Genomic DNA, 17,873 nt, shown 5'->3' with positions numbered 1-17,873 from the left:
AGGGACTAGGGATTATTCTGAATTAGGCCTCTTGCACACGAAAGATACGGATGCGTTCAAAGTGCGCTCAGGAAAACTCGCACCATTTCTCAAGCAAGTTCAGTCAGTTTTGTTTGCGATTGCGTTTAGTTGTTTAGTTTTTATCGCACGGGAGAAATGCGAATTGATGCGTTTTTCTCATGCGGAATAGAAATGGAATGTTTACAAACAACATCTCTTAGCAACCATCAGTGAAAAACGCATCGTATCCGCACTTGCTTGCGGATGCGATGCGTTTTTTCACGCAGCCCCATTCACTTCTATGGGGCCAGCGTTACGTGGAAAACGCTGAATATAGAACATGCTGCGATTTTCACGCAACGCACAAGTGATGCGTGAAAAACAACGCTCATGTACACAGACCCATTGAAATGAATAGGTCCGGATTGAGTGCAGGCGCAATCGTTCGCATCACACATTGCACCCGCGCGGAAAACTCGCTCGTCAGAAAAGTGGTATTATACCTACTAAACATGAAAAAATAAAAGCTGTTTGCGTACATTTTTGATCAAACATGTGTCGGGCCCATCTGCCAGGCGTCAAGGTGGCTTTTTTAGCTCCTTAATGGAGATTAAGGCCAGACACGGACGAGCGAGTTTAGTGCTAGATACTTGCTGCGTGTGGCAGTGTGTTTCTGGTCTGAACTCCGATCTATAAGGCTGTGTGTCCCTGCCAGACCTGGAGTCTATTGACTTAGGCCTCATGCACACGGCCATTGTTTTGGTCCGCATCCGAGTCGCAGTTTTGGCAGCTCGGATGCAGACCCATTCACTTCAATGGGGCCGCAAAAGATGCGGACAGCACTCTGTGTGCTGTCCGCATCTGTTGCTCCGTTCTGTGGCCCCGCAAAAAAAACTAAAAAAAAAAACATGTCCTATTCTTGTCCGCGCTTTGCGGACAAGAATAGGCAGTTATATTAAAGGCTGTCCGTGCCGTTACGCAAATTGCGGAACGCACACGGACGCCATCCACGTTTTGCGGATCTGCAAAACACACAACGGTCGTGAGCATGTAGCGTTACACTGACATAATGCTGTCAGTGTAAGGTTACAATTAGGGCTGCAACGATTAATCGATGTAATCGATTATAATCGATAACTGGATTCGTTGTCGACGAATCCAGTTATCGAATAATCGCCAATTCGTTGCTATGCGGGCGGGCGGTGCATCTTTATTTTACCTTTTACAATGACGCTCCTGTAACAGCCAGGCAGAGCGGACGGCGGCGTAACGTCACTTACTCATGTGACACGCCTGCTCCGCCTCCTTCATTCATAAAGTGGGCGGAGCAGGTGCGTCACGTGAGTGAGTGACGTTACGCCGCCGTCCGCTCTGCCTGCTACTGGTGCGTCATTGTAAAAGGTAAAATAAAGATGCAGTGATTAGTCCGACTAAGCATCGGGCCGGGGCTGTTATGGGGAGGGGGGAGGATCTGTCTATGGCACTGCTATGGGGAGGGGGGTCTGTGTATAGCACTGCTATGGGGAGGGGGGGGTCTGTGTATGGCACTGCTATAGGGAGGGGGGGGGTCTGTGTATGGCACTGCTATGGGGAGGGGGATCTGTGCACTGTTATGGGGAAAGGGATCTGTGCACTGTTATGCCCATAACAGTGCACATATCCCCCTCTCCATAACAGTGCCACCCACAGATCCCCCTCTCCATAACAGCGCCGCCCACAGATCCCCCTCTCCATAACAGCGCCGCCCACAGATCCCCCTCTCCATAACAGCGCCGCCCACAGATCCCCCTCTCCATAACTACGCCGCCCACAGATCCCCCTCTCCATAACTGCGCCACCCACAGATCCCCCTCTCCATAACTGCGCCACCCACAGATCCCCTTCTCCATAACTGCGCCACCCACAGATCCCCCTCTCCATAACTGCGCCACCCACAGATCCCCCTCTCCATAACTGCGCCACCCACAGATCCCCCTCTCCATAACTGCGCCACCCACAGATCCCCCTCTCCATAACTGCGCCACCCACAGATCCCCCTCTCCATAACTGCGCCACCCACAGATCCCCCTCTCCATAACAGCGTCATCCACAGATCCCCCTCTCCATAACAGCGTCATCCACAGATCCCCCTCTCCATAACAGCGTCGTCCACAGATCCCTCATAATAGTGTCGTCCACAGATCCCCCATAATAGTGTCGTCCACAGATCCCCCATAATAGTGTCGTCCACAGATCCCCCATAATAGTGTCGTCCACAGATCCCCCATAATAGTGTCATCCACAGATCCCCCATAATAGTGTCATCCACAGATCCCCCATAATAGTGTCGTCCACAGATCCCCCATAATAGTGTCGTCCACAGATTCCCCATAATAGTGTCGTCCACAGATCCCCCATAATAGTGTCGTCCACAGATCCCCCATAATAGTGTCGTCCACAGATCCCCCATAATAGTGTCGTCCACAGATCCCCCATAATAGTGTCGTCCACAGATCCCCCATAATAGTGTCGTCCACAGATCCCCCATAATAGTGTCGTCCACAGATCCCCCATAATAGTGTCATCCACAGATCCCCCATAATAGTGTTGTACACAATTTGTTTTAATATGGCCTTTGAACATAATTTTTCAAGTAAGATCATATAAACCTCTCTGTTTTGTAATTTTGTCGTTTTTCCCGATTAATCGATTAATCGTAGAAATGAATCGGCAACTAATCGATTATTCAAATAATCGTTAGCTGCAGCCCTAGTTACAATCACTTCAGGGACCCTTTGGACCCGGGATTTTCAAATTATTTATGGTTCAAATAGCCTTGCGGCTAATGGATTCCCGTTTGTGGTCTAATTAAAATTTAACATTTATTATATATTCCTTTAAAAAGATATACGGGAAGGCAAAAAAGAAAAAAAGGATGTGTCTTAAAATTGAAGTGCCCTTGTGCTTGCCGCAATGATTGTTTTCTTTTTCAGCGGTTACTGCTTATGTTTGCAGTCTCTAATCATATATCTACCACTCAAACTATGGGGTTTATCTTTGTCTATTTCCCTACTCTGATTTCATAAGGATCTGACGAGATAACTGCTCTCTGTCAGCCTTACATCAGAGTAGCTGGAGTATGTAAACTCTGCGTCTTTGTTCCCCTTAGTAGGTTGAGTGTTGCCGTTATTTGTGTCGGCTTATCCGGTGTCTGCAGTGCACCGGGAGCCGAACACTAAGCACAAGCTTCACAATTTAAAACCTAACTAGCAGCTCCCCCGACATGTTTCACCACAGATGTGGCGTCTTCAGGGGCTATGGAGCTACTACCAACACTACCGTGTTACAATCACACTACCGTGGTGTAGCTGTAGTCATGCCTGTGTTGCTGACCGCAAACCGTGGGTCTGCAAAACACGGGCAACAGCCATGTGCACTTCATGCTGGGGTGCCGACCCACTGACTTGAACGGGTACGCGATCTGCAAGATACGGCAAAAACTAGGACATGTTCTATCTTCTGCGGTGTGGAGGCACGGACCCGGAAGTCCACGGAAGGGCTTCTGTGGGCTTGTTATCCGTGCCTCTGCTCCACAAAAGAAAACATGTCCTAGCTTTTGCTGTATCTTGCAGATTGCGTACCCGTTCAAGTCAGTGGGTCTGCACCGCAGCACAGAGTTCACACGGCTGGTGCCCATGTTTTGAGGACCCGCCGTTTGCAGTCCGCAACACTAGCACATCTACGCCACAGAAGTGTGAATGTAGCCTAAGGCCTCTTTCGCACGGGCGATATTTCCGCGCGGGTGCAATGCGTCAGGTGAACGCATTGCACCCGCACTGAATCCAGACCCATTCATTTCTATGGAGCTATGCACATTTTCACGCATCACTTTTGCGTTACGTGAAAATCGCAGCATGTTCTATATTGTGCATTTTTCACTCAGGCCCCATAGAAGTAAATGGGGCTGCATGAAAATCGCAAGCATCCGCAAGCAAGTGCGGATGCGGTGCGATTTTCACGCACGGTTGCTAAGAGACAATCGGGATGGGGACCCGATCATTATTTTCCCTTATAACATGGTTATAAGGGAAAATAATAGCATTCTGAATACATAATGCATAGTACAATAGCGCTGGAGGGGTTAAAAAAATAAAATTTAAAATAATTTAACTCACTTTAATCCTCTTGTTCGCGCAGCCCGGCTTCTCTTCTGTCTTCTTTGAGGAATAGGACCTTTGAGACATCACTACGTTCATCACATGGTCCGTCACATGATCCATCACCATGGTAAAAGATCATGTGATGGACCATGTGATGAGCGCAGTGACGTCATCAAAGGTCCTATTCCTCAAAGAAGACAGAAGAGATGCCGGCTGCGCGAACAAGTGGATTAAGGTGAGTTAAATTATTATTTTTTTATAATTTTTTTTTAACCCCTCCAGCCCTATTGTACTATGCATTCTGTATACAGAATGCTATTATTTTCCCTTATAACCATGTTATAAGGGGTAATAATACAATCTACACAACCTTGAACCCAAACCTGAACTTCTGTTTAAGTTCGGGGTCTGGGTAATACATTCAGTTTTTTATCACGCGCATGCAAAACACATTGCACCCGCGCGATAAAAACTGAACTACGGAACGCAATCGCAGTCAAAACTGACTGCAATTCGGTACCTACTCGCGCAGGTTTGCCGCAACGTATCCGGACACGCTTGTGTGAAAGAGGCCTAATTCAGTAGATTCCAGGTCTCCCAGGGTCACACTGCATTATGAATCTGTATAATGCTGTGTGATCATGTCAGAACGGGAATTCACACTGCAACAAGCAGCGAGTTACTCGCACTAAACTTGTTCGTCTGCATTTGGCTTAACTTATAGCAAACCAGTACATGAGACTACAGACAGGTAAGGAGCATCTGCATAGAAGTACAGTCGTGGACAAAAGTTTTGAGAATGACACAAATATTAGTTTTCACAACGTTTGCTGCTAAACTGCTTTTAGATCTTTGTTTCAGTTGTTTCTGTGATGTAGTGAAATATAATACACGCACTTCATACGTTTCAAAGGCTTTTATCGACAATTACATGACATTTATGCAAAGAGTCAGTATTTGGAGTGTTGGCCCTTCTTTTTCAGGACCTCTGCAACTCGACTGGGCATGCTCTCAATCAACTTCTGGGCCAATTCCTGACTGATAGCAACCCATTCTTTCATAATCACTTCTTGGAGTTTGTCAGAATTTGTGGGTTTTTGTTTGTCCACCCGCCTCTTGAGGATTGACCACAAATTCTCAAATGGGATTAAGATCTGGGGAGTTTCCAGGCCATGGACCCAAAATATCAACGTTTTGGTCCCCGAGCCACTTAGTTATCACCTTTGCCTTATGGCACGGTGCTCCTTCGTGCTGGAAAATGCATTGTTCTTCACCAAACTGTTGTTGGATTGTTGGAAGAAGTTGCTGTTGGAGGGTGTTTTGGTACCATTCTTTATTCATGGCTGTGTTTTTGGGCAAAATTATGAGTGAGCCCACTCTCTTGGATGAGAAGCAACCCCACACATGAATGGTCTAAGGATGCTTTACTGTTGGCATGACACAGGACTGATGGTAGCGCTCACCGTTTCTTCTCCGGACAAGCCTTTTTCCTGATGCCCCAAACAATCAGAAAGAGGCTTCATCGGAGAATATGACTTTGCCCCAGTCCTTAGCAGTCCATTCACCATATTTTCTGCAGAAGATCAATCTGTCCCTGATGTTTTTTTTGAGAGAAGTGGCTTCTTTGCTGCCCTTCTTGACACCAGGCCATCCTCCAAAAGTCTTTGCCTCACTGTGCGTGCAGATGCGCTCACACCTGCCTGCTGCCATTCCTGAGCAAGCTCTGCACTGATGGCACTCTGATCCCGCAGCTGAATCCTCTTTAGGAGACGATCCTAGCGCTTGCTGGACTTTCTTGGACGCCCTGAAGCCTTCTTAACAAGAATTAAACCTCTTCCCTTGAAGTTCTTGATGATCCTATAAATTGTTGATTGAGGTGCAATCTTAGTAGCCACAATATCCTTGCCTGTGAAGCCATTTTTATGCAACGCAATAATGGCTGCACGTGTTTCTTTGCAGGTCACCATGGTTAACAATGGAAGAACAATGATTTCAAGCATCACCCTCCTTTTAACAGGTCAAGTCTGCCATTTTAACTCAATCAGCCTGATATAATGATCTCCAGACTTGTGCTCGTCAACATTCTCACCTGAGTTAACAAGACGATTACTGAAATGATCTCAGCAGGTCCTTTAATGACAGCAATGAAATGCAGTGGAAAGGGTTTTTTGGGGATTAAGTTAATTTTCATGGCAAAGAAGGACTATGCAATTCATCTGATCACTCTTCATAACATTCTGGAGTATATGCAAATTGCTATTATAAAAACTTAAGCAGCAACTTTTCCCATTTCTAATATTTATGTAATTCTCAAAACTTTTGGCCACGACTATATGTTCTACATATCGAGATATAAACTACCTTTAGAAATAGATACAACCATCACATATATGACACCGAACCAGACGTTGCACAAATGAATTTACTGGAAAAATATCCCGGAGCTTTATGATGACACAAGGATTCGCTAATACTGACTAGCATCATCCTGCAAGGTTCACCCCACATTGTCTCACAGCAAATAAACCTGACACTAGTAGTACACTCAACACACTACAAAACACAACAGCTCTCACCCAGTGCCGCATAAAATGAAGCTTTTAACGGTAATGAATCAAACCATAGATAACGGAAAGATTCTGCTGGTTGGTAGAAAGTGGGAAGAATCACGCATTTGATGGAGAGCTGTTTAAGCTTATAGCTTAAGTGGCAGGTCCTAACAGGGTGCCAGGCTGCCACTTCGAAAATAGGTGACCCAAGTCAGCAGACCTGAGCCTCTCTAGGCCCTAAATCTTTGAGCCCCGTTAGATCTGGCCACAGAAAGGAATGTAGCTTGGGTGCAAAAAGAGCTATGGTGACGCCCTCATTGCACCAAAGGTGTAATTTTCACATTAAGAAAAAATATAACTCAGGAACAGCGCATAAATCAACAAAAGAAAAACATTATTTTAATCAGATGACCCACAGCCACTGTCTATGAAAACAGTTGGATAAGGAGGTTGCTGGTGACAGATTCCCTTTAAGTAATTTTTAGTGGATAATGACTTACTGCCTATGGAGATCTTTGGACTGCATTAATGTTTATGTACCCCTAAATGTGAGCACTCCAGGTAATAGTGGCATCACCCTCTATTAGCCCAATATGCTCCATAACGGAGTACAACACCCTTTGCAGCAGGGGCGGACCAGTCATAGTCCATACGGGGAAAAAAATCCCAGGTGGGACAAAGTCCTCCTGGGACCTTCTTCATGGCCATCGACCAGGTACATGACAACCCATTAATGAACTCCTAGTGTTAAGTTCATTAATTAGTTGAATACTCCGGTGGAAAATGGGAGCTGATCGTGTCTTATAGACATCAGGGTATTAGGCCTGAAGCCTATGAGGTAGTCTATGAACAGCACAGGTAGACACAGGCCAGAGGACTGTAGCCTGTTCCGCAATCAAATTAGTCAGAAATCAGCTTCTTGGAGCACCAAAGAGCTAGCCCCACTGCTCAAGAGACTCCCCCTTGATTGACAGGCCCAGACATCCCAGCTGGCCTGTCAATTTCGGGCCTGCACCATTGCTCCGAGTATCAGCACAAGCGCTGAGGATCTGATGCTGCTCCATGAGCAGCTTCACCACAATCACTTGAGCAGGGCAGGTATCACCTGGGAATGCACTGCCGATGTCTGGGTACACCCTGAAGTGAAGGAAGCTTTGGACAAAGGAGCACTACCTCCATTTCCAGGTGTACTTAGACTTCAGCAGCAAATGAGCTGTAGTAATCTGCACTGCTCAGGGAGCAGCAGCAGATCCTCAGAGCAAAGGTGCACACGCGAGATTGACACGGCCAGGTGAGATGTCTGGCCCTGTCAATCAAGGAGTAGTCTTTTAAGCATCGGGGCCCAGCCTCTCGAAATTCCAGAAGGCTGATTTTGAACAACTTTGAGTCTTTAGACTTGATTAGCTTATCTCTAAATGGGACTCATGTAAGAATTTTACTTTTTTTTTTATTCCTCAGTCACTTGACGAGCATATTACTGGAGCCACTATGGGGAGCATATTACTACTTAGACCTCTATTGTTTCTACAGTATAGTATTTGGGGGCATTGGGGAGCACATGCACAGTATTTATTGTAACAGCAGGATGACACTGTTGAGAAGGGAAGGAACCTAATATGTTTGTGTGGCAAACTCTGCAGAAAGGAGACGTGTCTGAAAGAAGCCATCATGGTGGTCTGGGACGAATGGAGAAGATGAGGAAAGAGAACATCTTACATCAAAGGAGACATCACTGGATGGAACAGGTATGTCGAGCTGTATTCAGTTGTATGTTTGGTGGTGCTGAAAGCCCAGGCAGCCTGTGGAAGGTATGGCTGGCTCATTGCTGTGACCAACCTCTCACCTTCTTTATATCTTAGAGGGGTTATCCAACATCTAAAATATCCCCCCCAATAGCTAGGCGCCTTGTATGGATTATACTTACCTGCTCCCCAGCACCCGTGTCACTCAGATCAAAACAACAGGGTGAGGTGCAGCCAAAAGCAGACCGCGACAGTGACCAGCCTCAAGGGGGCTCATGCTATTGCCTGCTCCCATCCCTCTCCCGTCGCCAGATGTTTTAATGCAGCGGCGGCCATACAGAGATCCAGAACGACAGAGGTGCCAGGGAGCAGGTAAGTATAATCCGTACAAAGAGCCCGGGCATTGGGGGAGGATAACCCCTTTAATTATCCACAACTGGAGGAGGAGGAGGAGAGGCTGTGGGAGCAGGCGCTGGGACCCACAGGGGGGCAGCTCCTGGGGAGGCGTTTTGGGCTGCACTGTGGTGTAATATTCCTCCACTTTAGTCACTGTGAGAAGCTGGGCCCCATTTACATTACACATCACACGGGGCATAGAATTGTTACTGCCAGGTCTGCCCACTGCCTGTGTGTAGGCCACTAAAACTAAGGAGAAGGATGTGCGGATGCCAGCGGCGGTGCATGATTCATGGAGTGCAGCAGATGGAGGGTGACATGTCGTGGCTGCATGTGTCATTAAACGTGCGCGCCTCCTGACCTGCTTTTAAGGTCCGTGCCGGCGTCAGCGCTCCAGCAGCCGCTGCGGTTCCAGTTCCATCTTTCTCCTTCGCCCCTGCATCGTTCAGCCCTCCTGCGGTGGGTTCTCCTGTCAGATCCGCCATCACAGCTGTGAACACACGTGTGTACGAAAAGACAGCGTCAATCGATCCCAGAAACGGTCAGCAAAGTTGCTCGCCGAGCGGTCGATGCTGAGGCGTTGGTAAAGCGGGATGTGCGCCCCTAGTGGTGCGCTTGCCTCAGTGTCTCTATTTTCTGACGATTTCCACTCTACAAATGCTGGAAAATATGGAATAATCCTTCAAATCTCTACAGTATAGTACAATACTGCTCGTATGAGATTATTAATCCTAGCAAGGGCTGCTGAAGCTCATAACATTGAGGGAGATTTTATCAAGACTGGTCTAAAGGAAAACTGGTTTAGTTGCCCATAGCAACCAATCAGATTCCACTTTAAATTTTCCAAAGTTGCTCTGAAAAATGAAAGTTGGAATCTGATTGGTTGCTATGGGCAACTAAGCTCATTTTGCTTTACACCAGTTTTGATAAATCTCCCCCATGCTGCCCATATGTTCAGTGGTTGAGGAGCTCAGTTATTTCTTCACAGTGCAACTAGCGGATGCAGAAACGAATATGCAACTTGAATCGGCTTGATGTGAACCTCACATTAGTTCCAGGATGCGCCCTACATACCACCAATACTATAAGGGCTCATTCGGGAGGCCGTATCTTGCTTTCGAAATCTGATCCGCAATTTAGATGCTGACCCAGTCACTTCTATGGGGCCCCAAAAGATGCGGACAGCACTCCGTGTGTTAACCAACCTGTACAGAAACCCTATAACAGGGGGGGAAAAATAAGCAGGACTCAGAACCGTGTATATATAAAGTATTATGTTCTTTATTGCAGCATCTATACTAATAAAAGCCCTGTGTATGTGCTCAGGGCTGGTGTCCGTGCGTGTGTGCCAATTATAGAAGTGCGCATGCGCAGCGGACGGACACACACACACACACACACAGGCCAATCCAGGTCGCAGAGCCAGGCTCGGGGGCACATCGGCGGGACAGCAGCGCTCAGGGAGGAGGACGCCGGGAGCCGGGCACAGCGTCTTTCAGAGTTACTGTGCCCGGAGCATACGGGACAGCGCAGTCGTCACAGATCCCGGGGAGCCGTCCACACTGAGAGCCAGCTATCTTACTCATTATGCCGCACTGCGCATGCGCCCGCTTCCCCACACGCGCAGTGCGGCCAGACGCCGCTCAATCGGCACACACTCCACGGACACTACATGTGCAGCATCCTATTGTAATGGCAGCGGGGGGCAGTCACTGTATTGCACCGGCCCCGCTCGCTTACTACATGGTGAGGCAGGAGGCCGGGCGGGCGGCCAGGCACTGGTAGCGTAACGCTCTAAGTGACGCCCCTGCTCCGCCCACTGCATGAATGAAGCAGGCGGCGCAGGCACATGACGTAGTGAGTTACGCTGCCAGTGCCTAGCCACCCTCCCGGCCTCCTACCTCACCATGTAGTAAGTGAAGAAGTGAAGATCGTTATTATTACAGTTATTCAAAGTATTACTACTCTGAGCGGGGCCGGTGCAATACAGTGACTGCATCGGGCCCCGCTGCCATTGCATTCACACTAAACAGCGACACTGTTATGGGGGATCTGTGGATGACACATAGCATAAGATGCTATGTGTCATCCACAGATACCCCCATAACAGTGTCAGCCACAGACCAGCCCCATAACAGTGTCAGCCACAGACCAGCCCCATAACAGTGTCATCCACAGACCAGCCCCATAACAGTGTCATCCACAGACCAGCCCCATAACAGTGTCATCAACAGGTACACCCCCATAACAGTATCATCCACAGGTACCCCCCCATAACAGTGTCATCCCCATAACAGTATCATCCACAGGTACCCCCCCCCCCCCATAACAGTGTCGTCCACAGGTACCCCCCCTATTACAGTGTCATCCACAGGTACCCCCCCATAACAGTGTCATCCACAGGTACCCCCCCCCATAAGTGTCATCCACAGGTACCCCCCCATAACAGTGTCATCCACAGGTACCCCCCATAACAGTGCCACCCACATGTCATATTTTTTTGCGGTGCGGACAGACCACTGACCCATTCAAGTTGAATTGGTCCGGCCCGCTGCACGGATGTTGCCTGTGCATTGGGGACCGCAGCAGTTGCAGTCCCCAATGCACGGAACGGTCGCACAATGGCATGTGGCCTAAGGCTGGGTTCACACTTGAGCGTTGCGCAAACGCGCGTTTTACGCGTGTTTTTGACGCGCATTTTTATGCGCGTTTTTGTAATAGTAAACGCGCGTTTGACGCGCGTTTGTGTGATTCACTACAGTGTCCTATGGCCACAAACGCCCCAAAAGTCGCTCATGTACTTTTTGGAGCGTCGGGCGTTTTACAGCGCGATCGTACGCGCTGTAAAACGCCCAAGTGTGAACCATTCCCATAGGGAATCATTGGTTTCTCCTTGTTGAGCGTTTTACAGCGCGTAGGAACGCGCTGTAAAACGCTCAGGTGTGAACCCAGCCTTAAAGTCTTGAAAAATCCCTTTTAATATGATCCCTCTGCAGCTCACATGGGTCATCAGTTAAAAAATCTCAGAAAACCCCTTTAACTGATAACTGAATAGTTTAATTGGTGTTCATTGTTAATAGTCATGTGTTATTGAAGTGGGGCAAAAAATAAATAAATATATGAATATTGCACTTAAACTCCAGAAGATGAGGATAGGTCATCAGTGAAAAAAAAGGTCTGGGAAACCCCCTTTAAAAGGTTAGCGATCTCCTCTCTGAAAGTGGTCGATGTCCAGCATAATAAATCTTCATTCCCTGTCTCATCTACTCCAGTGCTTCAGATTTATGATACTTTGGATGCCAGGCTTCAAAGCAAATCAGAAAGGAGGTCAAATAAATAGAGTGGTGAGGGGGCCTGTGGGCCCTCCTGGTTTGTGGGTGCAGTGACTAATGCAGTGTCCCCTATATTTACACCTTGCTGAACTTCATTTGGCTGCAGTTAACAGTCTCTTAAATCAATGATTCTGTTTGAACGCCATTGAGCCCTGACCTAAAGGATATGCACTCTGCAGGCGTTTCATCGCAGATTCCATCACATGCAGCACTATTTTTTTTATAACTGGTGGAGGGGGTGAGGACTATGACGGTTATGTCTTGACAGGACCTGGGAGCGGGATGCTGAGGCGGAGAAGACATCAGAGGAAGGTGATGGCCATGGTGGCAATAAAGAGCCGAGGCAATGTAAGGCTAAGACCTCCAAAACAATTGCTAGGACCAGACCTGCTTCTATTGTGGTCAGCTGAGGTATTGGTTATGTCACTGATACTGTGGGTGCAGGCTGAAAACGTCCCAAACCTGGTCCAAGCTTGACTGCCGCTAGCTCTGTGCCAGTATTTCCCGTATGGCCTTTTTTTTCCAGACTTAGGGGTGCAGATCCTAAATATGGAAGGCCACTCTGTTTTCAAGTGTGGTGGTTGCCAGAGGAAATTTACCCTTTATACAGCAGTAAAGTCTAATGCCATAAATAAACAAATATATTACTGTCTGAACCTGGCACAGGCTTGTTGGTTCTGGACCTTCCAAGGTGGCTGGTCGCTTTCCCTCAAGAGTACTCTGATCATAACGTATCTTCTCTGGCAGTTGTAGCCTAATAGATAAAGGTTCTCTGGACTTGGGCCTAGTTTTCAGGAGCTTACATATACAGGTCTTCTCCGCTGCGCTGCTCAGACTACATTACCAATCCCAAGAGGGTGGGCAAAGTCCATCGCCCTGGTAACCTAATTAAATCTGCCATTAAGCGTTCATTAGGCACAAAGAAATAAAGGCCTAATCATCAAATCACAACACTTAACTCAGAAATGTTAAATTAACCCTTTTGCAGTGTTCCTCTGGGGCAATGCATGTAGTTTAACCCCAGGCATGAGGACTAACTTTCATTTACTGCACATGCACATGCACTTGGTAAAGGTCTCAACTGGCAGTCCCCTAGTTGACATCTTACAACATTGTTTATTTGCAAACCTTTATATGGTATTTTATTCTGTTTCCTTTATGAAAAGTAAAAAAAAACATAAAGTAAAAAAATGTAAAGTAAAACTCTTCTGTGGAGTTAGACTCGTCACCATTTATTAGGTTTATTAGCTTTGCGCTCACCTCTGACAATTTAGCCGGCAGTGTGCATGTGGCTGGAAAAGGGTGAAACTGGGAATTGTGAAAAGCCGCAGCTCAGTTTCTAGAGGAGTACGGTATATTTGCTAGATATTAGAAGGTATTATAGAAAATTGCTGTAAAATATATGGCGGAGATTGTAGCTCCAAAGTGGCCAATGCTGAGTAATAGAATAAAAAGCTTTACTCCCAGAAGTGTAGCACCCGTGCTGTTTATCTGTCACAAAACTTGTGCTAAAGGGGTTTTCCAGAGCTATGAAGATTTTATTTTATATAGCGTATCATATAGAGATCCCGGTAGTTTAACAATGAGACCTTATCTGCTCTGACATCACAAATCGTGCTCACATATTGTAAAGCCTCATTCACACATCAGTGCTCAAATCCGTGAGAAGGTGGTCAGTGATGCATCTGTGAAGTATCTGTGTTCGGTCCGCGTGTCTGTTTTTTGCTGTCCGTGTGCCATCCGTGTTTCACTAATTTTCAAAGCATCTCTTCCTTATGATCTATGCAACACAGATGGCACCCGTGTTGCTTCTGTGGCTTTCAAGGACCCATAGACTATAATGGGCGCGATGGATCCGTGAACACAGACAAAGTAGAGCATGCATCCGTGCTAATAACATGGACCCATGGACTGTGCTAAAACACTGATGTCTGAATACACACATTAAGGCCTCATGCACACGACAGTTGGTGTTCTCGGCCTCTGTTCCGTTTTTTTTTTTTTTTTTTGCGGATAGGATGGGGACCCATTAATTTCAATGGGTCAGCAAAAAAATGCTGATAGTTCATCCGTTTGTGTTCCACGTCCGTTGTCCGTGTTTCCCTTCAGCAAAAAAAAAAATAGTGCATGTCCTACTTTTTTCACATTTGCGGACAAGGATAGGCATTTATTACAAGGGATCTGTGGAAAAAAATGGATCCTCCCCAAAAAACGGGTGCCGCATAATTTTTTTTTTTAGCAGACGCACAATTTGCGGAGGCACAAAACAACTGTCGTGTGCATGAGGCCTAAGGCCGCATGCACATGACCGTGGTGTGTTTTGCGTTCTGCAAATTGCGGATCCGCAAAACACGGATGGCATCCGTGCGCGTTCTGCAATTTGCGGAACGGCACGGATAGCTTTCAATATAAATGCCTGTTCTTGTCCGCAAAGCGCGGACAAGGATAGGACATGTTATTTTATTTTTTGCGGGGCCACGGAATGGAGCAACGGATGCGAACAGCAGACGGAGTGCTGTCCGCATCTTTTGCGGCCCCATTAAAATGAATAGGGACATGTGCTGTCTTTGGAGAACGCGTACAGAACACGTGTGAAGGCTTAACTATATAGCCTTGACCTTGAAAAACCTCTAAGGCCTCATGCAAATGACCGTACAGTATTTTGCGGATCAACAAAATACGGATACCGGCCGTGTGCATTCTGCATTTTGCGGAATGGAAGGTCTGGCCCTCAAAAGACCAGTCCTAACCTTGTCCGTGATTTAGACAAGAATAGGACATGTTCAATTTTTTTGGGGAGGTATAGATGCGGATTGCACGTGGTGAGCTGTCTGCATTTTTGGGCCCCATTTAAGTGAATGGGTCCGCATCCAAGCCACAAATAAATGCGTCTCAGATGCGGACACAAACATTTGTGTGCATGCAGCCTTAAACATCGAAAAATATAGAAATAAATCAAGGGAAGGAACAACTGCTATCTAAGTCCCTACATAGAATTTGGTCCATATTTATATAAGCTACTTCCTCACACCAGCCAAACTGGAAAACTAGCCAGTGTACACTATTATATAGAATGGCTGATCTGTCTTTAAGCACGGCAGTGTGGCTGTGCCTAAATTCGGAAATAAGTTGCATTCAAATTTGGTGGGTTTTTGCCAGATTTTATTTATGATGCAAGTAAGACCTCTTTCACATCAGCACTACTTAGGCTAGTTTAACACTAGCGTTCGTCAGTCCGCTCGTGAGCTCCGTTTGAAGGAGCTCACGAGCGGACCCGAACGCCTCCGTCCAGCCCTGATGCAGTCTGAATGGAGCGGATCCGCTCAGACTGCATCAGTCTGGCGGCGTTCAGCCTCCGCTCCGCTCGCCTCCGCACGGACAGGCGGACAGCTGAACGCTGCTTGCAGCGTTCAGCTGTCCGCCTGGCCGTGCGGAGGCGAGCGGATCCGTTCAGACTTACAATGTAAGTCAATGGGAACTGATCCGCTTGAAGATGACACCATATGGCTCAATCTTCAAGCAGATCCGTCCCCCATTGACTTTACATTGAAAGTCTGAACGGATCCGCTCAGGCTACTTGCGCACTTAGAAAATTTTCTAAGTTATTAATGCAGACGGATCCGTACTGAACGGAGCCTCCGTCTGCATTAATATGATCGGATCCGTTCAGAACGGATCCGATCAAACGCTAGTGTGAAAGTAGCCTTAGTTAGTGACTCATTCCATTCTTTGAGTTAAAAAAAACGTCAGTAACCAGAACAGTTTACACTGAGGCTGATGCTTTTGTTGCAGCAGTGATAAGATTAAGGGACAGGAGCAGAGAGATAAGAGAAGTGACAGATGACTGTGAAGACCACGCGATCTGTTGCTCAGAAGCCATGAGATTGTAAGGCTACTTTCACACTAGCTGCAGGACGGATCCGACAGGCTGTTCACCCTGTTGGAACCGTCCTGCCGTTATTTCACCGGACCGCCGCTCCGTCCCCATTGACTATAATGGGGACGGGGGTGGAGCTCCGGCGCAGCACGGCAGTGCATGGAGAAAGGCCGCCGGACTAAAAGTACTGCATGTCCAACTTTTTAGTCTGGCGGCCTCTCACCGCGAACTGCCGTGCTGCAGCGGAGCTCCACCCCTGTCCCCATTATAGTCAAAGGGGACTATACGGCGGCAGGACGGATGCGACAGGGTGACAATCTCTCTTCAGGTTTATTAGAAAATCGGGGGACTGTGGGGACTATTTTATTATCAGCCAGTGTTACTGTTATCACCTTAGCACATACAGTTTTCCCTGTGCATTCACTTCACTTGGTTGTACTGCTGTCACTGTGGGTGACAATGCCCACCACACAGCTCCTGAGTCCTCCTGTCCGCTTCCCTTCATTCCTGACTCACTCAGTCAGAGCTCAGACAATGCACCAAGAGCCAAGTCAGCAAGTGAATCGAAACATCCGCGCATGCGCACCACCTAAGCTCTTCAGTCAGTAGACTCAGCAAGTGAACCGAAGATCCGATTCATGAATCGGTTCATTTGAATGAGCTGATTCAAATGAACCGATTGATCTAAAAGATCCGAACTTCCTATCTCTATTCCTTGCCCGAATCCAGAAAACAGCTTTGCATTTTACCCCCGAGCAAAGACCACACAACATAGAGGTGCCGAGCCAAGTAGACAACATAAGGATCAATATGAAAATAAATAATTTGGAGCCTTTGAAATCGCTCAGCTCAGTATGCGGCATAGGTTACTGTCACACCTGCATTTAGGTGCGGAGACGGATCCGCACCTAAATGCAAACGTTGGTATCCGTATTCGTCTGCATAACTCAGTAAAAAAAAAGTCTAAGTCTAAGTGTAGGTCAAACGGATCCGTCATAACTTTACATTGAAATTCAATGGGGGACGGATCCATTTGCAATTGCACCATATTTGTGTCAATGTAAACGGATCCTTCCCCATTGACTTACATTGTAAGTCAGGACGGATCCGTTTGGCTCCGCACCGCCAGGCGGACACCAAAACGCTGCAAGCAGCCCCCAGAGCGGAATGGAGGCGGAACGGAGCCAAACGGATGCATTCTGAACGGATCCTTATCCATTCTGAATGCATTGGGGGCAAAACTGATCCGTTTGGGGCCGCTTGTGAGATCCCTGAAACAGATCTCACAGGCGGACCCAGAAACGGCAGTGTGACAGTAGCCTATGCCGCTTACTGAGCTGAGCTATTTCAAAGGCTCCAAATTATTTCTTTTCATATTGATCCTTATGTTGTCTACTTGGCTCGGCAGCTCTATGTTGTGTGGTCTTTGCTCGGGGGTAAAATGCAAAGCTGTTTTCTGGATTATCCCACAGGGCCAGGATCCTCCATCACTTATTGTTATTAACCCCTCCCTTGCCAGCCCACCCAGCCCTATTTAGCTGTGTGTTCAGCTTTGAAAAAAATGTTTAGGCCATGAAGGGGTTAATTAAGTGTTGGAGGGGGTGGGGGGTGTTATTGTGCATATTGTGTTTGGGATCCATTTAACAAGTTTGACCAGTTGGGTTTGAGAGTGGTTGAGTGTCATCCACAGATCCCCCATAACAGTGTTCGTCATCCACAGATCCCCCATAACAGTGTTCGTCATCCACAGATCCCCCATAACAGTGTTCGTCATCCACAGATCCCCCATAACAGTGTTCGTCATCCACAGATCCCCCATAACAGTGTGTCACCCACAG

The 17,873-nt window shown here is 47.3% G+C and overlaps 1 protein-coding gene across 1 annotated transcript in view; it reads right to left on the bottom strand.

Moving 5' to 3' along the window:
• The window catches only part of DPH1 (diphthamide biosynthesis 1), a 169,118-nt gene extending 159,762 nt beyond the window's left edge, over window positions 1-9,356 (bottom strand). The window contains exon 1 of the mRNA XM_044285778.1: window positions 9,188-9,356. Within this exon, the coding sequence (XP_044141713.1) occupies window positions 9,188-9,311 (124 nt within the window). The 5' untranslated portion in view covers window positions 9,312-9,356. The remainder of the gene's footprint in view (window positions 1-9,187) is intronic.
• Window positions 9,357-17,873: the final 8,517 nt, after the last annotated feature.

Source organism: Bufo gargarizans, chromosome 3, assembly GCF_014858855.1.
Source record: "Bufo gargarizans isolate SCDJY-AF-19 chromosome 3, ASM1485885v1, whole genome shotgun sequence".
Lineage (NCBI taxonomy): Eukaryota > Metazoa > Chordata > Amphibia > Anura > Bufonidae > Bufo > Bufo gargarizans.
The sequence above is the reverse complement of the archived record's forward strand: the minus strand, read 5'-3'. Positions and strand labels throughout refer to the sequence as shown.